General features: G+C 51.0%; 1 protein-coding gene across 1 annotated transcript in view; it reads left to right on the top strand.

Annotated features, from left to right (window-relative positions):
* Positions 1 to 21,942, top strand: part of RAB11FIP4 (RAB11 family interacting protein 4) — a 120,892-nt gene that overhangs the window by 37,111 nt on the left and 61,839 nt on the right. Inside the window, exon 3 of the mRNA XM_059906485.1 lies at positions 995 to 1,083. Within this exon, the coding sequence (XP_059762468.1) occupies positions 995 to 1,083 (89 nt within the window). The remainder of the gene's footprint in view (positions 1 to 994; positions 1,084 to 21,942) is intronic.

Genomic DNA, 21,942 nt, shown 5'->3' with positions numbered 1-21,942 from the left:
AACCTGGTCCTTTTGGGTTTCTGTGGAACCTTCATCATAGTCGTGATCAATTAAATCATTGGACATTGGCGATTGATCCAGCCTCCAGGCCCTCGCCGCTCCCTGGAGGTCAGAGGTCAGAGGTTGGGACTGAAAGGTCCAGCCCTCTAATCACCTGGTTGGTTCTCTTGGCAGCCAGCCCCCATCCTTAGGTGGGTCCGCAAGTCACCTCATTAACATAAAAAGATACCTTTGTCACTCTCAACACTTAGGAAGTTCTGAGGGTTTTGGGAGCTGTGAGTTAGAAACTGTAGATGAAGGCCAAATATGTATTTCTTATAAATCACAATATCACACCTCCTTTGTCCATTATGATTTGGGGGCATTTGTTCAGGGGAGGGAGGCCAGCTGTGTAATGAGTCAGCAGCAAGTAGCGCCATCCTGAAGGTGGCCTTCCATGTTCTGGAGTTTGCAGGGTTGCAGAGGGCCTCAGCCTCGCAGCCCCAGACTGTGTGTGTTTGGAGTCCCTGTGAGCCAGGCAGGGAGTATGTTCTTATATCCCCTCCTCCAGGAAGGCCTCCTGGATTCTCTTTGCCCCAGCCTCCCCTCTGCAACTGGGAGTCTGTCTTCTGTGTGTTCCCTGATGGTGTTAGTCCCAGTGGAAGAACATCTGGAGGGCAAGGACCTGTCTCGGCTCCCTCTGCCCAGCCCTGGACTCGCTTCTCTTCAGACTGGGTGCCCCATCTCTGCCTCTGAATGATCAGCTGGTCTCTTGGAGACTTGGGGCCTCTGCCTCCCTGCAGCCGTACCCACCCAAGGCTTACTCATCAGAAGCAAAGCTGCCCAGGGAATTCCCTGGCAGTCCAGTGGTTAAGACTCTGTGCTTTCACTGCCAAGGGCCCAAGTTCGATCCCTGGTCGGGGAACTAAGATCCTGCAAAAAAAAAAAAAAAAAAAGAAGCAGAGCTGCCGGACTGGGCTGAGGCTCTGACCCTCCGCTGTCTGTCCATCCACAGGCTGTGAGGAGCTGCTGAAGGATGTGCTGGCCGTGGAGAGCGCTGGGACACTGCCCTGTGCGCTGGAGATCCCAGACTGCGTGGAGCAGGTGAGAGGGGCGGCCGCCGCGGATGGGTGGGGAGCCTCCAGCCGCCCGCCTTGCCCTGCTTGGTCTTCTGTCTTCTTGCCTTTGCTTCACCTTTTTGGTGTCAGGGAGACCCCAGAGCCCCCTCTGAGGGCCCTTTGGCTTCAAAGTCAAGAAAGAGATTTTGGAACTGGAGCAGTGCAGCCCCTTGGGAAGCCACAGCAGAGGGTGTAGGGGCTGGGAGTCCTCACAGGGCACCTTCCCCCACTCTGAGGTCCCAAGGAGAAGCTGAGCTCCAGAGGGAAAGTGGCAGGCTCGAGGTCAACAGCAGGCAGGGTGACAATTTTTCTCTTTCCTCCGACACCAGCTGGGTGTCCAGCAATCCAATCCACTCCTGACACTAACTGCCCAGAGGTGGTGCAGGCCCCAGGGCCAGAGCCTCAGCCCCGCTTGGGAGCAACCACAGACGGGACGCAGGCTACCTGCACTTCTGCTGGGGCCAGCTACAAATGCGGGGTTCTCGCAACCCCCCTCAGGTTCCGTAGTTCACTAGAACAACTCACAGAACTCAGGAAAACACTCTGTTTATGATTATTGCTTTATTATAAGGGATACAATTCAGGAAAGACGCACAGGGCAAGGTATGTGGCCGGGAGGCGGGGGCACTCTCCAGGGGCACCACGTCCCTGCACGGCAGTGTGTCACCAACCCGGAAGCTCCGGGTCTCATTGCTCTAGAGTTTGTATGACCCCATCTGCAGCCCTCTCACCTCCTGCAGGTGGGCATGGGTGGGGCTTAAAGTTCCCAACTTCAAATCACCAGTTTGGTCTTTGTGGTGACCAGCCCCATCCTGTGGCTCTCTGGGGATCCCACCTGAGTCACCTCATTAGCATGAACTCAGGTGGGGTTGAAAGGGACTCCTTATGAATAATAAAAGTCACTCCTATCGCCCAGGAAGTTCCAAGGGTTTTAGGAGCTCTGTTCCAGGAAGTGGGACAAGGACCACAGTCCCCATGGCTCTGTCTTACTGCCATCATCACCTAATGGTTTGTTTATTATGAAACTTTCATCGTTTTCCCAAACACTTGCAGAGGCATCTTACAGACGAATACAGTTCATGATGCCTGTACTGACAGTCTCTGGGGTCCCTTCTGGCGGAGACACCCCAGGGCTGGAAGAGGATCTCCTTGGTTTGTCATCCAGGCTAGCTCCAAAACCTCTTCTCCACCCTCTGGTTGGTGCCTCATCTGGACCCTAAAATATGAGTCTTTTCTATAGCTGAAGGAGGCCCAGGACCAAGAGGTCACTTTGGCCAATGGCATACTTCTTGGAATCCAGCTGGGTGGTGGGCTCAGGGCTGGGACTGGGGGAGGGGGTCCCTACAGAGGGCTGTGGACAAAGAATGTAGGTTGCCATATCGGTAACAAAGGATGTTGTGGCCATCACGCCATCAGCCACTCCAGCTGGGGCTCCCCCCCAAATGGTGCCCCCTGAGGGGCTTCAGGATGGAGAAAACAGGGTACTGGCCCTAGAGAGCTAAGGTGCATATAAAGGAATGATTTCAGTGAGCCCAGACTCTTGCATCTTCCCGTACATAGAAAAGCGCTAAATTCATGAACTTGAGATGTCTGTCTTTCTTAAATTAATAGTAATCTTTTGATGTTTTGACTACCTGGTTTTTTTGCAAAACTCCTGTATGTCCTGGCTCCTTCCTTACCTCTTAGGAACAGTCCCTCAGAGCTATCTGCCTGGGCTTAAGTCCTCAGTAAGTCTGCCAAATAAAACATAATTCTTGGGACTTCCCTGGAGGTCCAGTGGTTAAGACTCCGTGCTTCCACTGCAGGGAGCGCAGGTTTGATCCCTGGTCTTGGAACTAAGATCCCACATGCCGTGCCATCACGCAGCCAAAAAAAAGCGTAATTCTTGACTTGTAGGTTGTGCTTTTTTTTTTTTCCCTCTTGACAGGGCCATAATGCCCAGAGCTGCCCAGCAAAATGGTGTTACAGAAGGCCAAGGCTCAAAGGTGGCAGAGACCCAAGCTGGGTACCAGGGCCTCCAAGATAGGTCTCAGGTGGTTGGACCCCAGGGTGCTGTGCCCTCAGGGATGAGTGAAGAGAGCTGGGCTCCAAGAGGTGCAGAGGCCAGCAGTGAGGGCTCCAGGCCTGCCTCAGGGGGCAGCAGATGTGGGGTGAAGATGCATTTGGGCCTGACTGATGGGACCAGGACCAGAGCAGAGGACCCCAATGCAGGACAGACACTGAGTGTCCTGGGAGTCTTGGAGTGGGGCCCTCGTGGATTGAACAGGAAGTGGGGTAACGAGGTGGGCTGTGGGATCATTCAGAACTGGGTCCATACCCCGCTTTGGCCACTGATGAGCCCTGCAGACCCAGGCACGTTACTCTCAACTCCTCAGAGCCTGTGAAACAGGGCTCGCCATACCCGTCTTGTGAAAATTCAGTGAGAAAACAGGCTGCTAATATGTGAGAATCCCCTTCCTCCCAGTGCCATGTCTTAGAGATTCGTGTGAGAAATGGTGCTGAAGTCTGCATCTTTCACCCTTGGTTACCGGTGTTTCAGAATAAAGGCCTGCATGTGAGGAGCTGGAGGTCAGAGTGGAGCCCTAGCTGGGCTTCCGCACCAGCCAGCGGTACCAGGGCCGGATCCCGTTCCTGCAGCTGTGGGCTGCTTTTGTGGCCTCCGCACTAGGCCGGCCACACTGGCAGGTGGAGAAAAGGGGAGAGATAGGCGTGGTGGAGTTGGCCTCGGAGAGAGTGCTCTTCTTTTTGTTTATTTATTTATTTATCTTTGGCTGCGTTGGGTCTTCTTTGCTGCATGCGGGCTTTCTCTAGTTGCAGCGAGCGGGGGCTACTCTTTGTTGCGGTGCGTGGGCTTCTCATTGCGGTGGCTTCTCTTGTTGTGGAGCACGGGCTCTAGGCACACGGGCTTCAGTAGTTGTGGCACACGGGCTCAGTAGTTGTGGCTCGCGGGCTCTAGAGCGCAGGCTCACTAGTTGTGGCACACGGGCCTAGTTGCTCCGTGGCATGTGGGATCTTCCTGGACCAGGGCTCGAACCCGTGTCCCCTGCATTGGCAGGCGGATTCTTAACCACTGCGCCACCAGGGAAGTCCCGAGAGTGCTCTTCTCTTTAAAGCAATATTGTTTTTTCCACAATAGAAAATCTGGAGGTTACAGAAAAGCAGAAAGATCAGGTCGGTCGAATCCCAGCAACCCCAGTGCCCCCCTCATCTCCTCTCTCGGGACTTTCGGTGTAAGCCCCTCCTGGTGAACTCTTCTCTGCCCCCGACCTGTCTGGCCCTTACAGGTGGCTCGGGTGGTCGAGCCCAGCGAGGTGACTGTTGATCACTGGACGCACTGGGCAGCCTTGTCCGTGAGCGCCCGGTGGGCAGCGTGGGGGGCCGGGGCTCTCTTCCTCACGACGGGCTCCTCGGTGCTGGGAGGGGTGAGGGGGCACAGCGCAAAGCCAGCCTGCGGACCGGTGGGCTCCCACAGTGAGGGGCTGCAAAGGCCTGGAGGCCCCGCGTTGTGAATGAATCCCTCCCTGCTCAGGCTCCTGCACCGTCTGGGCAGCTCTGGGCAGCTCTGGGTTCCGTTTGGCTAAAGGCCACGAGGGGCGAGACCATAGCTCCTCAGGTTGGGGGGAGCTGAGGGGGTCTGCCTGGGGCACATCCTCATCCTGCAGGCTCAGCCCTTAGGGCCCTGCTGTGTCCCAGCTGTCCCCTAGGGGTCAGCTTGAGACCAACCAAGCAGAGGGAGGCTGGATCATTACTTGGGCTTCCCAGGTGCTGCTAGGGGAGGAGTGGTTTGGGACCAAGCGAGCATGACGTAGGATGGGACCACAGGAGCATGCCTCCCCCCACCCACAGGGTGAGGCAGGGACCTCTGACGTCAACACTTGACGAGAGGGTCATAGTTAAAGTAGTGAAGCAGTGAAACACTCTGTGGTGCTGGTTGGTAAACAGATGCAAACCCGGCAGCCTGAGGGCACCCGCCCCATTCACCCCTCTTCCAGGCCCCTGGAACCCAACCCCCCCCAAACCAGCTATCACCGCCTGCTCTCCAGACAATGCAAGTCCGTCTGGGTAGGTGACACCTGCATCCCACAGGCTCTTTTTTTTTTTTTAATTGAAGTATAGTTGATTTACAATGTTGTGTTTCCTGCTGTACAGCAAAGTGATTCAGTTATACATATATATATATATATATATATATATATATATATATATATATATATTCTTTTTCATATTCTTTTCCATTATGGTTTATCACAGGATAATGAATATAGTTCCCTGTGCTATACAGTAGGACCTTGTGGTTTATCCATTCTATATATAATAGTTTTCATCTGCTAACCCCAAACTCCCAGTCCATCCCTCCCCCGCCTCACCTCCCCCTTGGCAACTGCAAGTCTGTTCTCTATGTCTGTGAGTTTGTTACTGTTTCATAGCTAGGTTCATTTGTGTCATAGTTTAGATTCCACATATAAGTGATATCATATGATATCTGTCTTTCTCTTTCTGACTTCCTTCACTTAGTATGATAATCTCTAGGTCCATCTGTGTTGCTGCAAATGGCATTATTTCATTCTTTTTCTGGCTAAGTAGTATTCCATTGTTTATATATACCACATCTACTTTATCCATTTATCTGTTGATGGACATTTAGGTTGTTTCCATGTCTTGGCTATTGTAAATAGTGCTGCTGTGAACATAGGGGTGCGTGTATCTTTTTGAATTATAGTTATCTCTGGGTATATGCCCAGAAGTGGGATTGCTGGATCATATGGCAACTCTATGTTTAGTTTTTTGAGGAACCTCCATACTGTTCTCCATAGTGGCTGTACTGATTTACGGTCCCACCAACAGTGTATGAGGGTTCCCTTTTCTCCACACCCTCTCCAGCATTTATCACTTGTAGACTTTTTAATGATGGCCATTCTGACTGGTGTGAGGTGGTACCTCACTGTAGTTTTGATTTGCATTTCTCAAATACTTAGCAATGATGAGCATCTTTTCGTGCCTATTGGCCATCTGTCCCACCAGCTCTTGAACTCACTGGATGTCACCCTGCCTGTGTCCTTAGAGCCTGCAGCGCCCTGGCGCAAAAAGGGCCTGGTAAACCCAACTGTTGGCAAGTTTTCTGATGCAGGTGGATTTGAGTTTGGTCAGAGGGGGTGCTGGGTGTCCCAGGGGTCCATGGGTTGGCATCCCGAGGCTGAGGTCTCAGGAAACGCCCTGCGAGTCCGTCGTGAGGCTGGCCTGCTTAGCGGGCTGCTACTGCACTCCCTTTTTGCAGCTCCCAGTCCTTATGGTGTAGGGGTCTCTGTAGGGTGGGGACATGGGCAGTCACAGAGAGCCCCACCCTCGGGCCTTAAAGGCAAGGGGGCAGTGGGATGAAATCTGACTCATAAGCCCTCATGTGAGATCCTGCGTCGTCCTCCCACGTGGGCTGGTTTATAGGGAACCCCATAAAATGAATAGGGTGTCAGGCCACCTGGTGCTCCTCCTGTGTAACCACCATCCCAGCGATGGTGTCACCATCCATCCAGCCCCTAAGCCAAAGTCATCCTTGACACCCCACATCCAGCCAGCCTGAGTCCTCTGGTCCCCACTCACCCCTCGTCCCTCTCCCTCTGCTGCCTCCTGGCTCCTCATCGTCCCCCAGCCTTTCTCTCTCCAGACCCACATCCCACAGTCGCCTCAGGATCTTCCTAAGGAGCTGCCCTGATTGTGTCACCACCCCCCTTCGGTGGCCGCCTCATCACCAGTGGGATAAAATCCACCACTTCTCCAGCCTCACCTCTCACTGCCACACTTCTCACACCCCGAAATAGGTGACACCCAGTTGCTCCTCATTTACTGAAAAGACCCTGTTCTCTCTTGCCTCCCAGACTTTGCACAAGTTCTTCTTTCTCCTGGGATGGCCTCCCACCCACTGTCCCTGGGATAACTTCTGCTCATCATTTAAGACTTAAGTAGGTACCTCCTCCTCCAGGAGGCCTTCTCTAGTTCCCTCTGCCCCCAGCCTGGAGTGGGACCTGTGCCGAGCTTCCCTGGGGCCCTGTGCCCTCTGTCATCCCTGCCTTAACCTCACCCTCCAGGACAGCTCCATGTTCCCCACACGGCGACACCATTTTCACCTGGTGGTGGCAGAGCTCGAGCTGAGTTCATCTCCTTCACACCCAGCACAGCGCCCGTAGCGAACATCCTTATCCACAACGCCATAGAGCGTTTCTCTGAGTATTTCTAGGATTTGAAATCTGGAAATGGAATTGCTCTATCGAAGGGTATGCAGATTTTATTTTTTAATCGATGGGGCCAAATTTTTCTTCCAAAAAGACGGTACCAATTGTATCATCCAACAGTAGATGAGAGAGTGCCCGGATCCTCAGCCCTTTGCCAGTCCTGGAAGTTCTCCATCTACCTACAGGCCTCCCTTCCACTCCTCTCCCCTCCCTTCTCCCGCTCACCAATCTGATGGAGGAAAACTCACTCTCACTCTCATCTGTGTTGCCGTTTATGGTGAAGGAGACCATCGTTCCTTCTGTTCACTGGGCCTTCGGATTTCTTCTTTTGTTAATTGCCTCTTTGCTCATTTTCTGTTGGGTTGTCTTTTCCTTTTTTTTTCCTTTTCTTTTCTTTTTTTTGGGGGGCCGTGCCTCACAGCATGTGGGATCTTAGTTCCCCCACCAGGGATCAAACCTGTGCCCCCTGCAGTGGAAGCGCAGAGCCCTAACCACTGGACCGCCAGGGAAGTCCCTGGGTTGTCTTTTCCTTATCGATTTATTTGAAATCTATATACACAAAATCTATATATATTCTGTCAGTCTATGCACTTTGCTTATATTTTAATTTTGGTTTTGGTGTCTTTTATTGCATAGAATTTTAAAGTTTGGATGTCATCATTATCAGTCCTTTTATGCCATTTACATTTTGTGTATTATGTGGTGCCTTCTTTACCTTAAGGTTATAAACATACTATTCTCCTATATATGTTTTTCAAATACTTCTAGACAAAAAGTGTATATGTTTAGCTCTTTGATCCACCAGGAGCTTATTTTTGGTTTTGGTGAGGATAATATCTGGCATTTTTATGTTCCAAATGTTGCCAGCTGTTCACATTCCTACTGTGGAATAGTCCCTCTTTCTCCACTTATTTGAAATCTCACCCCTTTATCGTGAGCTAAATTTCTATATAACGTGGGTCTCTTTCTGGACTCTGGTCTGTTGTATTGATCTATTTGTCTACCTATTTCTAAGCCAGTTTCAGTTACCCTTGCTTTACAGTGTGATATCTGATAGAGAAAGCCTCCCTCATCATTCTTTATTTTTAAAAATTTTTTTGTTATCCTTACATATTTTCTCTTCCAGAATACTCTTTTTTGTCAAAATTCATTTAAAATCCTGCTAGAGATTTTGTTTGAAATTTGTACATCAGTGGAAGGGAACTGGCTTTTTTACAGTATTGAATTCTCTCATCTGAGAACATAGTATATATCTCTTCATCTTTTCTGGCCTTCTTTTATGCCCTTCAGGAAAGTGTTATGATTTTCTCAAATAGGTTTTGCACATTTCTTCATAGGGTGACTCTATTTTAGAGTTTCTGTTGCTGTTACATGTAGGATCTTTTTGCCATGATATTTTCTAATTGGTTATGGCTAAGTGTCTAGGAGACGTTTTGATTTTTGGTGTTGATCTTGTCGTGACAACCTTACTAAACTCTCTTATTAGTTCTAATAGTTCATTTACAAACTATTTTCCAGCCTGCTTAATCTATATAACAATGTAGCCATATTCTTTTTTTCTGCATAAATTTAAATAGCTGCTTAATATTTCATTGCAAGAAGACAACCACATTTATTTACCAGTTCCTTATTACTGGGTATATATATACATATATATATATATATATATATATATATATATATATATATATATACTTTTTTTTTTTAACCTACTTTGGGGGATTAACAAAAGCAGTGTTATAAACACTCTTGTAGCTAAATTGTTCCCCACAGAAGCACTCACTGTTATAGAGCAAGCCAGAGGTTGGCAAACGACAGTTCCCATGGGCCAAGTCTAGCAGCTTGTTTTTGTAAATAAAGTTTTATTGGAACATGGCCACGCCCATCTGCTCACTCTTGTGTGGCTGCTTTCCCATCGCAATGGCAGAGTTGAGTGGCTGCCACAGAGCCTAAACTATTTACTATCTGCCCTTTACGGAAAAGGTTTGCCAACCTTTAAGATAAATTCTGATAGGTGGAAACCGTTTTATCAAAAGGATACAAATCTTAAAATTTCTAATACATCTGTCAAATTCCTTTCCAGAAAAGTTGTCTCAATTAATCTTTCATCAGGATTGTGTCAGATTCCTCCTACCCTTTGGATGCTGGCTGTTCTGCTTTCTCAAATCTTTCTCATTGAGAGGCTAAAATTAGGATTGCTCTTTTGAATTATAGTATGGTTGAACTTCTTAAATTGCCTTTATTGGTCACCAGGAGTTCTTTCTTCATTAATTGCCTGCCCACATTCTTCACCCTCGTTTCCATAGATGTATTCATTCCCACTGATATAAAAGAAGTAGAAATATTAACTTTTGGACATACCTCACAAATAGTTTTTCAGCCTGTCATTTATTTTTAACTTTGTTTATGACAGCAAATCTAAAAGGTTTTTATAGCCAACTCAGTCTTTTCCATTGTGGCTTCTGCCTTTGGTGTAATGCTTAGAAAGCTTTCCTACCCAAGGCTGTGACACTATATTCTGTTTTATTTTTATTTTATGTATTTGGTTTTTATGTTTAAAGCTTTGATCCACAGAGTGAATTTTGATGTCTGTGGTGAGATAAGGATCCAGTTTTCCTTTTTTTCCTCATCCCCTCTTACCCTCCCTCCTGCCCACCTCACCTCACGGAAACCAGAAGCTCTTGACAAGGTTATGCTTAAGGGGTCCCCGGAGGCCAAAAGAAACCGGGGTTTGCTGGGAATGAGGACGTCAGCCTGAGCCCAAACTGGCTCTTCTGTTCATAATCAGAAGGAGCTTGGTCAACCTCCAGTCTTGCCAGAACAGTTTTTAAAAATCTGCCCTGAGCTTCTCTCCAGAACTGGCCTGGGGGTATGTAGGGCCTGAAGGTCCAAGTCCACCATTGCTTAATTTCATCCATTTTGAAGCAAGCATCTCTAAAACCACTCGCAACAATGTTACTTTTAAATTCTAAAAATACTTTTCTTGGCAGCCTCTGATTCAGCTGTGCTGGTGAAGGTGTAGGTGGTGGCACCATGCTTATGCTGGTAAGGGGAGGGGGGAGGGTGTTTCCTAGCTCAGGGAGGGGCCTTACTTGATCCTTTCCTCTCATATATGGCCCCAGGTTTTTTGGGGGTTTTTTTTCTGTTCCAGCACCTTCCTCCTTCCAAAGGAAAGAATAATTTACTTATCCGAAGCCCGAGAATTTCTGTAAGAATAAAAAGATCCTTAAGTCATATCTTTGAGAAGTAATTAAATTCTGATTAAACCAAAGGTGGCTGGGACAGAAGCAGAGCCAATGTTGATGGTTGCCTTGGTCTGTCCTGGACCATCTGTCCCCCATCTTCTGCCCCTGACCATCCCGACCCTAGGAAGGCTGGGTTCAGCTGGCCCACTGAGACCAACTTCCAGGACACTCTTGAACTCCCCCTCCTGCCAACTCCAGCCTTAATGCTCAAGTTCACGCCTATCTTTAGAACTTTGACTCACTGAGTTAGAGTTTGAGCAAACTTGAGAGAGTGACCACTTACATTCCCATCTTTTTAAAGCTGAGAAGAAAAAAGTTTGGTTTTATTACCCCATAGGCTATTATCAATTTTGTACCTAACTTTGCCATCTTCTTTCATTGACTATACGTACCTTGATCTCTCCTGTTCTCCTTTGAAGCAGCTATCCCAACCTGCTGGTTCCCTCACTGATGAGTTAATTCTTGTCACAGGTAACTGTGGGAAAGCACAAATATACACAATCACATAAGGACAGATGTTAGTCACACATACAGTTATATCAGGATGGATGCTAGTTCTCAGAAACAGCAGAGTCTAAACAAGCTGTTCTTAACCCTGGCTTCACACTCGAGTCATGCAGGCTGCTTTCAGAACATCCTGATGCCTTGGTCCCTTCTCCCAGAGATTCTAATTCAATTAGTCTGGGGGAGGGGTCCACTCATCTATTTTTAAAAGCTCCCCAAGTAACTCGAATGTACACCCAACGTTGAAAACCAAGGATCTAAGCTAAGAATGCTCAGACTTTGCAGCATATTAGAATTCTCTGGGAGCTTTTAAGATTCTGGATGCCCAGCTGTCCCTCAGAACAATGAACCCGGAACCTCTAGGGGTGGGACCCAGGCGTCAGCACTTTTTAAAGCTCCTCACGGGATTCCATGAAGCCATGACCCGTACAACATCCTGGATTCTGGTCAGTTTACATCAACACTTCTTTCCCTGAGGGTGGAACGCAGAGGCTGGGGGTGGGGGAGAAGTCTTATACCTTGAAAATGGCCAATGCCTGGCACAGCGTGTGTGTTCAAATGTCGGCTGCCCTTGGCACATGGCCCCGGAAGTATCCTCTGGGGAGAGTGGTTCGGGACCACAGGGCCCTGGCTGGAGGCGTCCGTCCCCGGTAGAACCGGGCCGCCTGGGTTCTCAGGCCCGTGCAGGGAGCATTCTTGGTGACCAGTGAGCCGTGACTGCTTTCCCAGAGGGAGGCGTGCAAGGGCCCACGGGGACTCTGGGTCAGCAGGGCGGGGGCTCCATGTGTCAGAGCCCAAACAGGAATCTCATTTAGAGAGTTCCTCGTCTGCCACCCAGTTTTGAAAACTTCTGCGAGCTCAGGCTGCCCTGCAAAAGGTGCCAGAACGGAGAGTAGATCACACTGACTTCACAAAGACCCACCAAATGTACTTTTCCTCCAACTTTCAGGAGAGTTGTGAGAGCAGTATAACGAGTACCCACAGATCTGCCACCCTAGATTCACCGGTTGTTAACATGTTGGCAATTTGCTTTCTCTGCATTTGTGTGCGTCTCTGTATACCCGCTTCTTTGGGGGGGAGGGGGGCTGGACCGTTTGAAAGTTAGTTGCAGACATTATGACACTTCACCCTTAAATACTTGACCCTTCCTAGGAGCAAGGATATCCTCCTAGATAACCACAACATAAACTCCATATTCAGGTTTTCCCAATATTTTTATAGCTTTTCTGTCTGATCTCGGATCCAATCCAGGATGACACATTACATTTAGTTGTCATGTCTCTTTAGTCTCTGTTAATCTGGAATAGTTTATCCACCTTTTGCTCTATGTGCACCATCACCTGAGGGCCCCAAGCGGTTGTCTCCCCACTGATTTTGCCTTTGTCTTCAGACTCTCGTATGGAACCGCAGCGCCCTGTGCACTAACTGCATTAACGCCTAGTGGGCGTTTCACACCCGTCTGGCACAAAGCCCTTTGATGCTGCCCCATCCTCTTAGCTCTCGAAAAGGCTCCCCATCTCAGGAACTGGTACCGCCACCCACCTGTGCGCTCGGACCAAGAACTGAGTTGTGCTTAATGTCTCTCCTTCCTTCCATAGCCAACCCGTCCGCAAGGCCTGTTGGTTTTATCTGCAGGATCCGTCCCGAGGTGTCCCCTTCTCTCCAACTCCACGTTACACCCCGTCAGAGCTTCACACCATCCCCCTACCTGGTCACCTGCACTCTCTCTTCCCTTCCTCCTTACAACAGCCAGAGTGTCCTTTCAAACTCTTAAACCAGGTCCTAGAACTCCCCCACTTAAGATGTTCTAATCACTTGTCATCTTAGGGTAAAATCCTAAACCCCGACTTCTCACTGTGACCTACCAGCTTTCACTTTTGCCTGAACCTTTGACCTGGTCCCATCCCATCTTCCCCATGATCCTCGCTGTTCCAGCCACACTGGCCTGTTTTCTGTTCCTCAAACCCCCGAAGCTAGTTTCTTATCTTTGCCTGGCTATTCCTTCTACCTAGAACCCTCGTCCTCAAGTCTTTGAACAGCTGCCCTTGCATCATTCAAGTTTCAGCACAAGCGTCACCTCCTCAGAGAAGCCTTCCCTTCCCACGCATCTCAAGGAACCCCCTCTACAGCCGTCCCCTGTCACTGTCATAACACCCTGCTCATTTCCTTTAGAGCCTGCGCCACTGTTTGCCACACTCTTAACTGTCTACGTGTGTCCTGCCTGTCTCCTCCACGTGGGTGGAGGGCTGTGCCTGCCTCTCACTGCTGTGCCCTCCTCTCACTGCTGTGCCCTCCACGCCAAGCACAGTGGTGGCACGGAGCAGCTGGCGGTACATATTGGACGGATGAACCTCTGCTGTGCAAGGTCAGCTCTGCCAGGTAGGAGAGGGCTAGGTTTCCTCCCGCCTGGGAGCAGTTGAGGGGCGCCCCCTTCAGGTCAGAGGCTGTAAAACCACACTCAGTGCTGCGTGGGGAGGAGGGGGGAGGGCATAGGAAGGAGCTGAAAGGGGGAGGACTATTTGCTCTGACTCTGCACCTGGGTTCTGAAACCTTAATGTGTGTACGAATCACTCGGGGGCTTAACACAAGGCAGGCTCTGATCCAGTAGGTCTGGGGTCGCCTGACTGCATCTCCTACAAGCTCCCCGGTGGTGGTGACGCCGCTGGTTGGGGATCGCACCAGCCGTGCTTTTGGTGACTTGTGGGTCCGGCCCCCCCTTCCCCCCCTTCCGCCCTCGCCCCCCCACCCCCGCCTTCAATGCCGTGGGAAGATGTGGAAAGAGCCCGGGGGTGCTCCCGTTGCTTCTATCCCTCCCACCCTCTGCCAGGAAGTGTTGTTTCTAGCAGTCGCTGTCACCTCCGCATGTGGTGAGCCCCTCGTGGTTTTCCGTCTCCACGTGTCTGCTACCGTGACAGACAAGACACTCCCTCCCAGGAATCGTGCTCCGCCGCCTGCTCTGTCACTGCTCTGCTGTCTCTCCGGCGCTCCTTTCCTTAAGCAGACTCCCGGGGGGCGTGGTGTCTGGGGGAAGTCAGGCCGGGCTCACTGCCCCGGTGCAGGACAGGACAGCTGACCAGGCTGGGAACTGGGAAGCTGAGGGGCTCCCAGGCTTTGGTTCAGAGTGTAGGCACTTAGGGGCAGACCCAGCCCCAGAGGCAAAGGGCTGATTTAAACTTGGGAAGAGCGTTGGCTTTGGGGTCTGAGGGTCCTGGATTTGACTCCTGACCGTGTCGCTTACTAGTGGACCATCCTGAGCAAGTTACTTAACCTCGCTGAGCCTCACTTTCTTCCCTTGCTAAACAGAGGTTGTAATTGGTGTCTTCTGCATAGGGTTATTATAAAAAACGAGAAATGAGAATGCAAGCACTCAGTACAGTGCCTAGAAAATGCTGGAATCTCTCAGCTCACAAGGCACAGATTGTGAGACTTGAATACTTTTTGCCCCAGGGCTGCTGACAAGGGACTGACAAGCAATGCCTGTGACCCAGGCTTCCTTCTACACCTGCATCCCACAACCCCACCGCGCACCCACCCCCCACCCCCCACCCCCCACCCCCGCTGGCTGCTCCTGCACAGCTAGGAGATTTACCCCCTGGGGCATTCCCCAGAATTGGGCTCACTCCTGTGTCACACCCACCTCCCAGGGTAGGCAGGGCCTGAGGGCATGAAAACCACACCCACTGAGCCTGAGGGAAAATGCCCAAACATTTTATAAGAGGGATAAACAGCTGTTCCCATCCTGGTCATTGCTGCGTTCCCATCCTGACCAGGGCAATAAAAATGACTGGAAATAATATGAGACACAGCAAGAAGTCTGATTCTTGAGGGGAACTTTCTGCGGGCTCTGAGTGTCCCAGGTTTATGATCCTCCCCAAGCCTCTTTGATTATCAGCACCGGGCGGATGGGCAGGAGGGACACTGCACAAGTCCCTGCCTCAGAGCCTGGCCCAGCCCCTGCTTTGTACACACTCGCTGTATCTAGATGGAAAGAGAGGGCTCCTTTGACGCTGGGGGCTGAGAAGCTGAGCACCTTCTCAACACCCATGCCAAGAATTTACATGCAGAACCCGTTTCAGAACAGCTGCCTTTACTGCTCCCTGCCTGGGCTTCTTCCTGTGCTGTGACTTGGAATATTCTTGCTTTCCTCAAGGGAATTTTTAATCCGGGCTGAAAGGACCCCTGAGATGGGTGAGGGGTCCGGCACCCAGGCAGAGGCTCGTCAGGACCTTTATCTGCTGCAGTAAACATCAGCTGAGGCCTGGAAAGGGGCTGCACCTGAATTTACAGGCAGAAACTCAGCTTGGAAGAGTGATATGGGAGAAGGTATTCCTGAGGGCACACTAACCCCCATTCCTTAGATTTTCCATTCCTGGTATCCGTTCCCTGTCAGAAAGCACTGTTTCATCTTACCTTCTTGCAAATACCTCTTCACGGATGTACATTTTGTTTTTATTCCCTTGGCTCAGTGTAAGGCAACCCTAAACAGAATATTTCCTCAGCCTCCTTAAAATTGCTACTGGAAACCTTATCCAATTTGCCATTTTGCACGCTTGGATCTAATACATTCTTCTTAGGATTTTGCACCAGAAAAAAAAGTCTTTCCTGATGAAATGATTTCCTTCTCTCATCGGATAATAAGAATTGCGGTGTAACTAACCTTGCATTCCCGTTTTTGTCTTGGTAGTTAGAAAACTTAGAGCTAATGGTGAATCAACTTTCCATTTACTTATTTACCTGCTTTTTCTGTCGGGCTTATTTTTTATCTTATTAGTCCAACTATGAATGTCTTTTATTGTAAATAATTTCACAGATGTCAACAACAACAAAAAATGAGTTTCGGGGTGGGGGGGGAGTTCGGATTTAATAAGGAGAGACTAATTGAAAGGATTATTCCAAGCTGGCGGGTGGGGGGAGAAACTCTTGAAATAGGAGGAGGGGGCCATGGCAGTAGGGAGGAAGCTCTCACCGTAAGATCTCCAAGCATCTCAAGGGTGAGGCAAGAGGGGGTTTCTTTGCAGGAGAAATAAACAAAGGAAGAACCACCGGTGTGGGGAGGGAGGCGACAGGGTGGCTTGGCCATTGGGAGTGGATCAGGGAATGTTTACCCTGAGGCCAGCCTGTGTTTGGAGGGCTGTTGGGAAGGGGCTGTGTGCTGACTCAGCAGGGGTGGCCAGAATTCACAGAACTGGGGGAAGAAGGGAAGCTTCATCATAATTTGGATAGCAAGCATTTTGTTCTGATTGGTCATCAGGACCAGCAGTTCAAGAATGGGAATTTGGAGGGTGGACCCCAGTGGCTTCCAAGTTTCCCTCTGTCTAGACTGTTCTCTCCCAGGGGCAGGGACCAGGCTCACTGCTTGCTCTGCCCAGCCCAGTCCTGGGCCTGAGTGAGTTACTTGGTCAGTGTTCTCTGACTGGCTGAATGAGGACCTTCCTGGAGTCAGGAGCTCGCCTCTCTGGGAGGTGCAGGAACAAGCAGGCCGCACCCCCGCCCATGGCCAGGACCCCTTCTCTCTTAACTTGTCTTTCTGTCTCTCTGCCTGTGCGCTCTCTCTTTCTCTGTCCCTGTGTATCCAATCTTTCTCTCTCCAGCCCATCTCTCTCTAGCCCCCTGATATCTCCAGTTCCAGCATCCAGGAGGCCCTTCCAGTTGGCCCCAGGTCTCAGCACGAATCAGGCACAAGGCAGGGCTGGGGCTGGACAGATGGAATGTCAGCCCTGCACAGGCAGTTTACATATCTAATCTCTCATCACCACCCCACCCCCGTCCTGTCTACTCAGACCAACCCTGCCAAGTAGGTACCATTAGACCCATTTTACTGGTGAGGAAGCCGAGGCTCAGACAGCAGTTAAGTCGCTTGCCCAAGGTCTGAGGACTGCAGTGTGCAGAGCCAGGGCTTTAATCTGCACCTACCTGACCCCAGATCCCACAGAGAGCAGCTCTGCATCCACTTTTCCTGAGGCTTCTCAAGTTTCCCGGGCCTCTCTTCACTTCCTTCACCCCCGCCTGGGAGAAAGGACCAGAGGGACTCATTTGCCCTGAGGGGTCTGCCTAGAATCAAAGGCAACTCATCTGGAGGGTCTGCATTCCTGGAGAACAATCTTTTACAGAAAGGAAGGAAACTAAGTATTCCAGGAGCTGGGGTGAGGCCTGGGCTAGGGAGAGAAGGCAGAAGAATTCCCCCAGCCCATTCCTACTACTTTTGGAGCCTGAACGTGGCCTCTGACCTGCACAAAGAGGGTCCTAAAGCCTTTTGCTTGGTGAAGGAGGCTGGCCACACCCAGCCTCCCTGTGCAGGGCTGTGCCAGGATTGCTAAAAGGTGCTCCAGAGAAAGGCAAATACCGTACAATATCGCTTATATGTGGAATCTAGAAAAATGGTACAGATGAACTTGTTTGCAAAGGAGAAATAGAGTCACAGATGTAGAGGACAAACTTATGGTTACCAAGGAGGGAAGGAGGGGTGGTGGGACGAACTGGGAGATTGGGATTGACATATATACACTGCTATGTATAAAATAGATAACTAATGAGAACCTACTGTATAGCGCAGGGAACTCTACTCAATGCTCTGTGGTGACCTAAATGGGAAGGAAATCCAAAAAAGAGGGGATATTTGTATACCTACGGCTGATTCACTTTGCTGTATAGCAGAAACTAACACAACATTGTAAGGCAACCATACTCCAATAAAAATTAATTAAAAAAAAAAAAAGAAAGAAAGAAAGGGGGCTCCTCTGAGAGGGAGTCTGGGAAACTCATCAAGGAAAGATGAGCAGCTTCTTGGCTGCAGGACTTCTGAGAGCCTTCAGAATGCTCACGTGCACCTCTGGGACCCCAGCAGGAGGTGAAGGCAGTTGCCAGCCTTCTTTGCTCTGGGAACCCTTCGTGCACCAGCATCTTTGTTACAGAAATACGGAACTGATGGGCCCTGTGGGTAGCCCAGAGTGTGGTGCGAAATGTGTTTGGGGCGTAGCTGCCACTGCTTCCCCAGAGGAAGCAGAATGTGGCTTTGTGATAACAGTGTGGGTTTGGTCAGCAACTGTTACGCAGGGACCAAAAGGCTCGTGGCAACATACACCATCATGTGTGAGTCTGGTCCCTCTATCTACTAGGAGGGTCCCTGTGCTACACAACTTCAAGGAGGACTAATCTCACTGTAGTCCATGGGAATGGCGCCTCTGGGAGTTGTGCAGTACACAACCTGTGCAGCTGAACATGACAGTCCTGGTCCTGGCCCTCATCCTGGTTGTCTGACTGTTGCAACAGCCTCTCTGTTGACCTCCTGTCTCCAATCTACCACCTCTGGTGTCTCCTGCCCCCCTCCTCTGTGTCACCTCTCCAGTCCTACCCTCCTCCAAGTCCCTTCTCCCCTAAGCCAGCTGCCAGAGGTCTACAAGTACCCTCCGGCTGTGCAGGACCCTGGGAGAGGAGTCCTGCCTGTGAGATGGGTGAGCTGTATCGTCTTGGGCTTAACCTCTTTGGGGCCAATGTCTCCATTTGTAAAATGAGGATAAAATGTTTGGGTTATAGTTTTCTTTATCATTAGATTCTGAGCTTCAGGAGGCCAAAGGCTGTCTGTCATTCATCCCTGTCCCCTGGCATCTGGCACCTCCTAGGTCCTGGTGAATGTTTGGTCACTTTGACCAAAACCTTTCTGCCCTTCCCCCTCTCATGCTGGATTGATTTGCCCAGGATTTCTTGGAACACTGCCTGCCCTCCCTACTCCTAGGCTTTGCCTATGCCATTCTTTCCCCTAGAATTCCCTTCTGCTCTATCTGCAGCACTAACCATTTTGGGGAGAGCTCAGTTGCCACACCCGAACCCTTTCCCAGCTCTCTCCCCCAAACCCCACTGGAAACAGCCTCCCCCTTCCACACCAACCCGGCCCCCATGGCAGGGGAGGGTCCTTCTGTCCCAGCCAGGCTCCTCTGTTCTAGGCAGAGGAGGGGTTGGCACTTCACTGCACCCGCTTGGGGTGCCCAGAGCCTGCATGGTGCCAGGTACAGAGCAGGGCTCAGGACGGAAGGGCCCAGAGTGGACTGGAAAGTGGTGGCAGCTTCAGGGCTCTTTCCTGCTTTCCAGTCTCCCCCAGGAGGGAGGAAATCCTGGGCAGGATGGTTGCCGGTCGCCTTCCCAGAACAGGCCCAGGCTGGGCTGGGGCAGACCGGTGTGCTAATGCCGGCTCGGGGCATGGGGTGGAGCACTTCAAGTTCGGCTTTGGGGTCCAAAGCAGTCTTGGGACTTCCCTGGCGGTCCAGTGGTTAGGACTCCACGCTTCCACTGCAGGGGACACGGGTTCGATCCCTGGTGGGGGAACTAAGATCCTGCAAACCATGTGGCACGGCCAAAAAATAGAAAAAAGAAAAAGTATTCTTTGGGTCTGGTGGAAGAGTAAGTGCATTGGAGACTCATGTTCGGTGTCTTGGCTTATTGGGCTCTCTGTTGTTTAAAAAAAAAAAATTATTTAAAATGCTTAATTTAGGACCCGGCCTGTGGTAAGTGGTCAGTGTCTGCTGTCCGTGGGAGGAGCGTGGAGCTTCACATTGAGAGCATGGACGTTGGGGTCAGAAAGACCTAGGTCTGAATCCCGGCTCAACCCCTTCCTAGTGAGACTTTGGGCATGTCCTGTCACGTCTCTGGACCTCAGTTTCCTTGTCTGTGAAATGGGCACGAGCCTGGTGCTCTCTTCTTCAGGCTCGGTGTGAGGATTCGGGGAGACCAAGTCGAAGCCCGTGGCATTAGTTAGGATGTGGTGGAGCCTGACGGAAAGCAGAGCACTAGAAACATTGGTGGCTATAAATATTACTACTTCACTTCTATTTTCTGGCAAAGAACCATGAATTTCGTGGACCTCTTCATTTTTTTCTCGCTTTCCATGACTGGCAGTAGCAGGTGGCTTTCCCTCCAGGACTGTTTTTTCACGGAAGCAAAATCGCGTATGTTTTTTTTTTATCACTTCACAGGAGGGATCACACACGACTCGTGAAGAACAGCTCTGCTGTAAACCTGGCTGGGTCACGCGCTGAGCCCTCACTGCCCACGGCTCCCCACCCAAGACCCCACACACCCGTGGTCCCTACCCACACACCCCCACCCACTGCAGCCAGGGTGACCCCCGGCAGCTCCCTCACCCACCTCATAGACCCCACCATCCCCAGCTCCCCAGCCCCACCTGTCTGAGCAGTACCTTACGGCCATTTGCCACAGAGGAGCAGGTGTGCAGGTGAGGCAGAAAGACCACTCCACACACACAAGCCTAGGCCTGGCCTTTGACTCAGATCGCTGTCTGCACCTCCATCCTCTCCACAGAGCCCTCAGCCGGTCCCTAAGAGGCACTGATAACACCCACTGATAAGAACCACCACCAGGGTGCCCGGCACTGCCGTGAGCCAACCAACCAATCAGATATGAATGGGTGTAGGACGCCTCAGTCTGATACACTGATGTCCCTCGGGACTGTCAAAGAGGGTGATGTGACTTGACCAGGGAACCCTGTCTTCCCCTCAGGAGCAAACTGTGTCACCAACACTCCAGGTCCTTTCTGTTGGAAGTGTGGTCCAGGGATGGCACCTGGGAGCCTGTTAGAACTGCAGGCTCTGAGGCTGAACCCAGACCAGCTGAGTCAGAATCTGCATTTTAACAAGACGGCAGTGGCTCATTCACATGCTCCTTGAAGTCTGAGATGCGCGCCTGCCGGTCACTGGGGCTCGAGCTCGGCTGCGAACGAGAATCACCTGGGGACTTTAAAATGTGCTGGTGCTCGGGTCCCATGCCCAGATCCAGATTCCACTGGCCTGAAGTTTGGCCTGGACGTGGAGAGTTTTAAATGCTCCTCAGGTGATTTTAATGTGCAGAGAAGTTTGGGAATCACCCTTCTCAGTCTTATCACTGTACCCATAAGCTGTTTTATTGCTTGTGTTTGTAAGTAGGACTTGGTGAGAGGAAGGGCATAAGGTTCAGGTGGCCCTGGCCGGTGTGTGGATGGGTGTACATTAGAGAGGGTCTGGGGTAGTGGCTTGGAAATGTGCAGGGAAGCATTTAAGGCCTTGGAACCGCCCCAGTGAGGCACAGGGGAGCAAGGCACTGTCCCAAGGTCCCAGAGCTGGCTGGTTGCAAAGCCTGACCCAACACTTAGTTCCCTGACGCCAACTCCCACTTGATGCCTGGGCATTTAGAGGTGCTACCTCCACACCTTGGTCCTTGAACCAAAACCTCAGCTGGGTTTTGATCAGTAAGCCTGCCTCTGCTCTGCACTTACTTTGCTGGTTGCTAGCTCCAGATTCCAGCAAACCATCCTTGAAGCCAAGAAAGCTAAACCCACCAAAGCTGGAGGCGTAAGCACATTGGGGCCTCATCCCCTTGTGTGATGAACACCCACTGAGAAGCAGCTCAGCTTCATGGAGAGCGAGGGACTCCAGGTGGCCGGGGTCTGAGCCCCAGCCCTGCCACTTGTCAGCTGTGCTGCCTCACACTGAGCCTGCAGCCTCTCCGGCCTCAGTTCCCTTATCTGTAAACTGGGCACAGTGGTACTCCCCGGCTTCAGGGAGTGTGCAGGTTGAGTGGGATGAAGGCGACCGAGCCGCAGGCTGGGCCTGGCAGGTGTGGGCACCGGATCAGAGTGAGTCGGGGTCACTGAGGGCTCAGCGTCACATGGCATGGCCTCAGGAGTCTCCGGAACACCAGCCTAGGTCCCCAGCAGGCACATCCTGAACCTCCAGGGCCAGGGGCCGCCGACACGTACCTCTCTCCTCCTCTACCAGACACACGGGCTCAATTGCCGTCCCATGTGTGTGTTTGGTGGCTTTGGGGAGACCTGTGCTGCCAGCATGGAGACTCCCTAGCCTTCCTGCCCTCATTAAGCAGCAGAAG

The sequence above is a fragment of the Balaenoptera ricei genome, chromosome 20, assembly GCF_028023285.1.
Source record: "Balaenoptera ricei isolate mBalRic1 chromosome 20, mBalRic1.hap2, whole genome shotgun sequence".
In the NCBI taxonomy this organism is placed as follows: domain Eukaryota; kingdom Metazoa; phylum Chordata; class Mammalia; order Artiodactyla; family Balaenopteridae; genus Balaenoptera; species Balaenoptera ricei.
The sequence above is the reverse complement of the archived record's forward strand: the minus strand, read 5'-3'. Positions and strand labels throughout refer to the sequence as shown.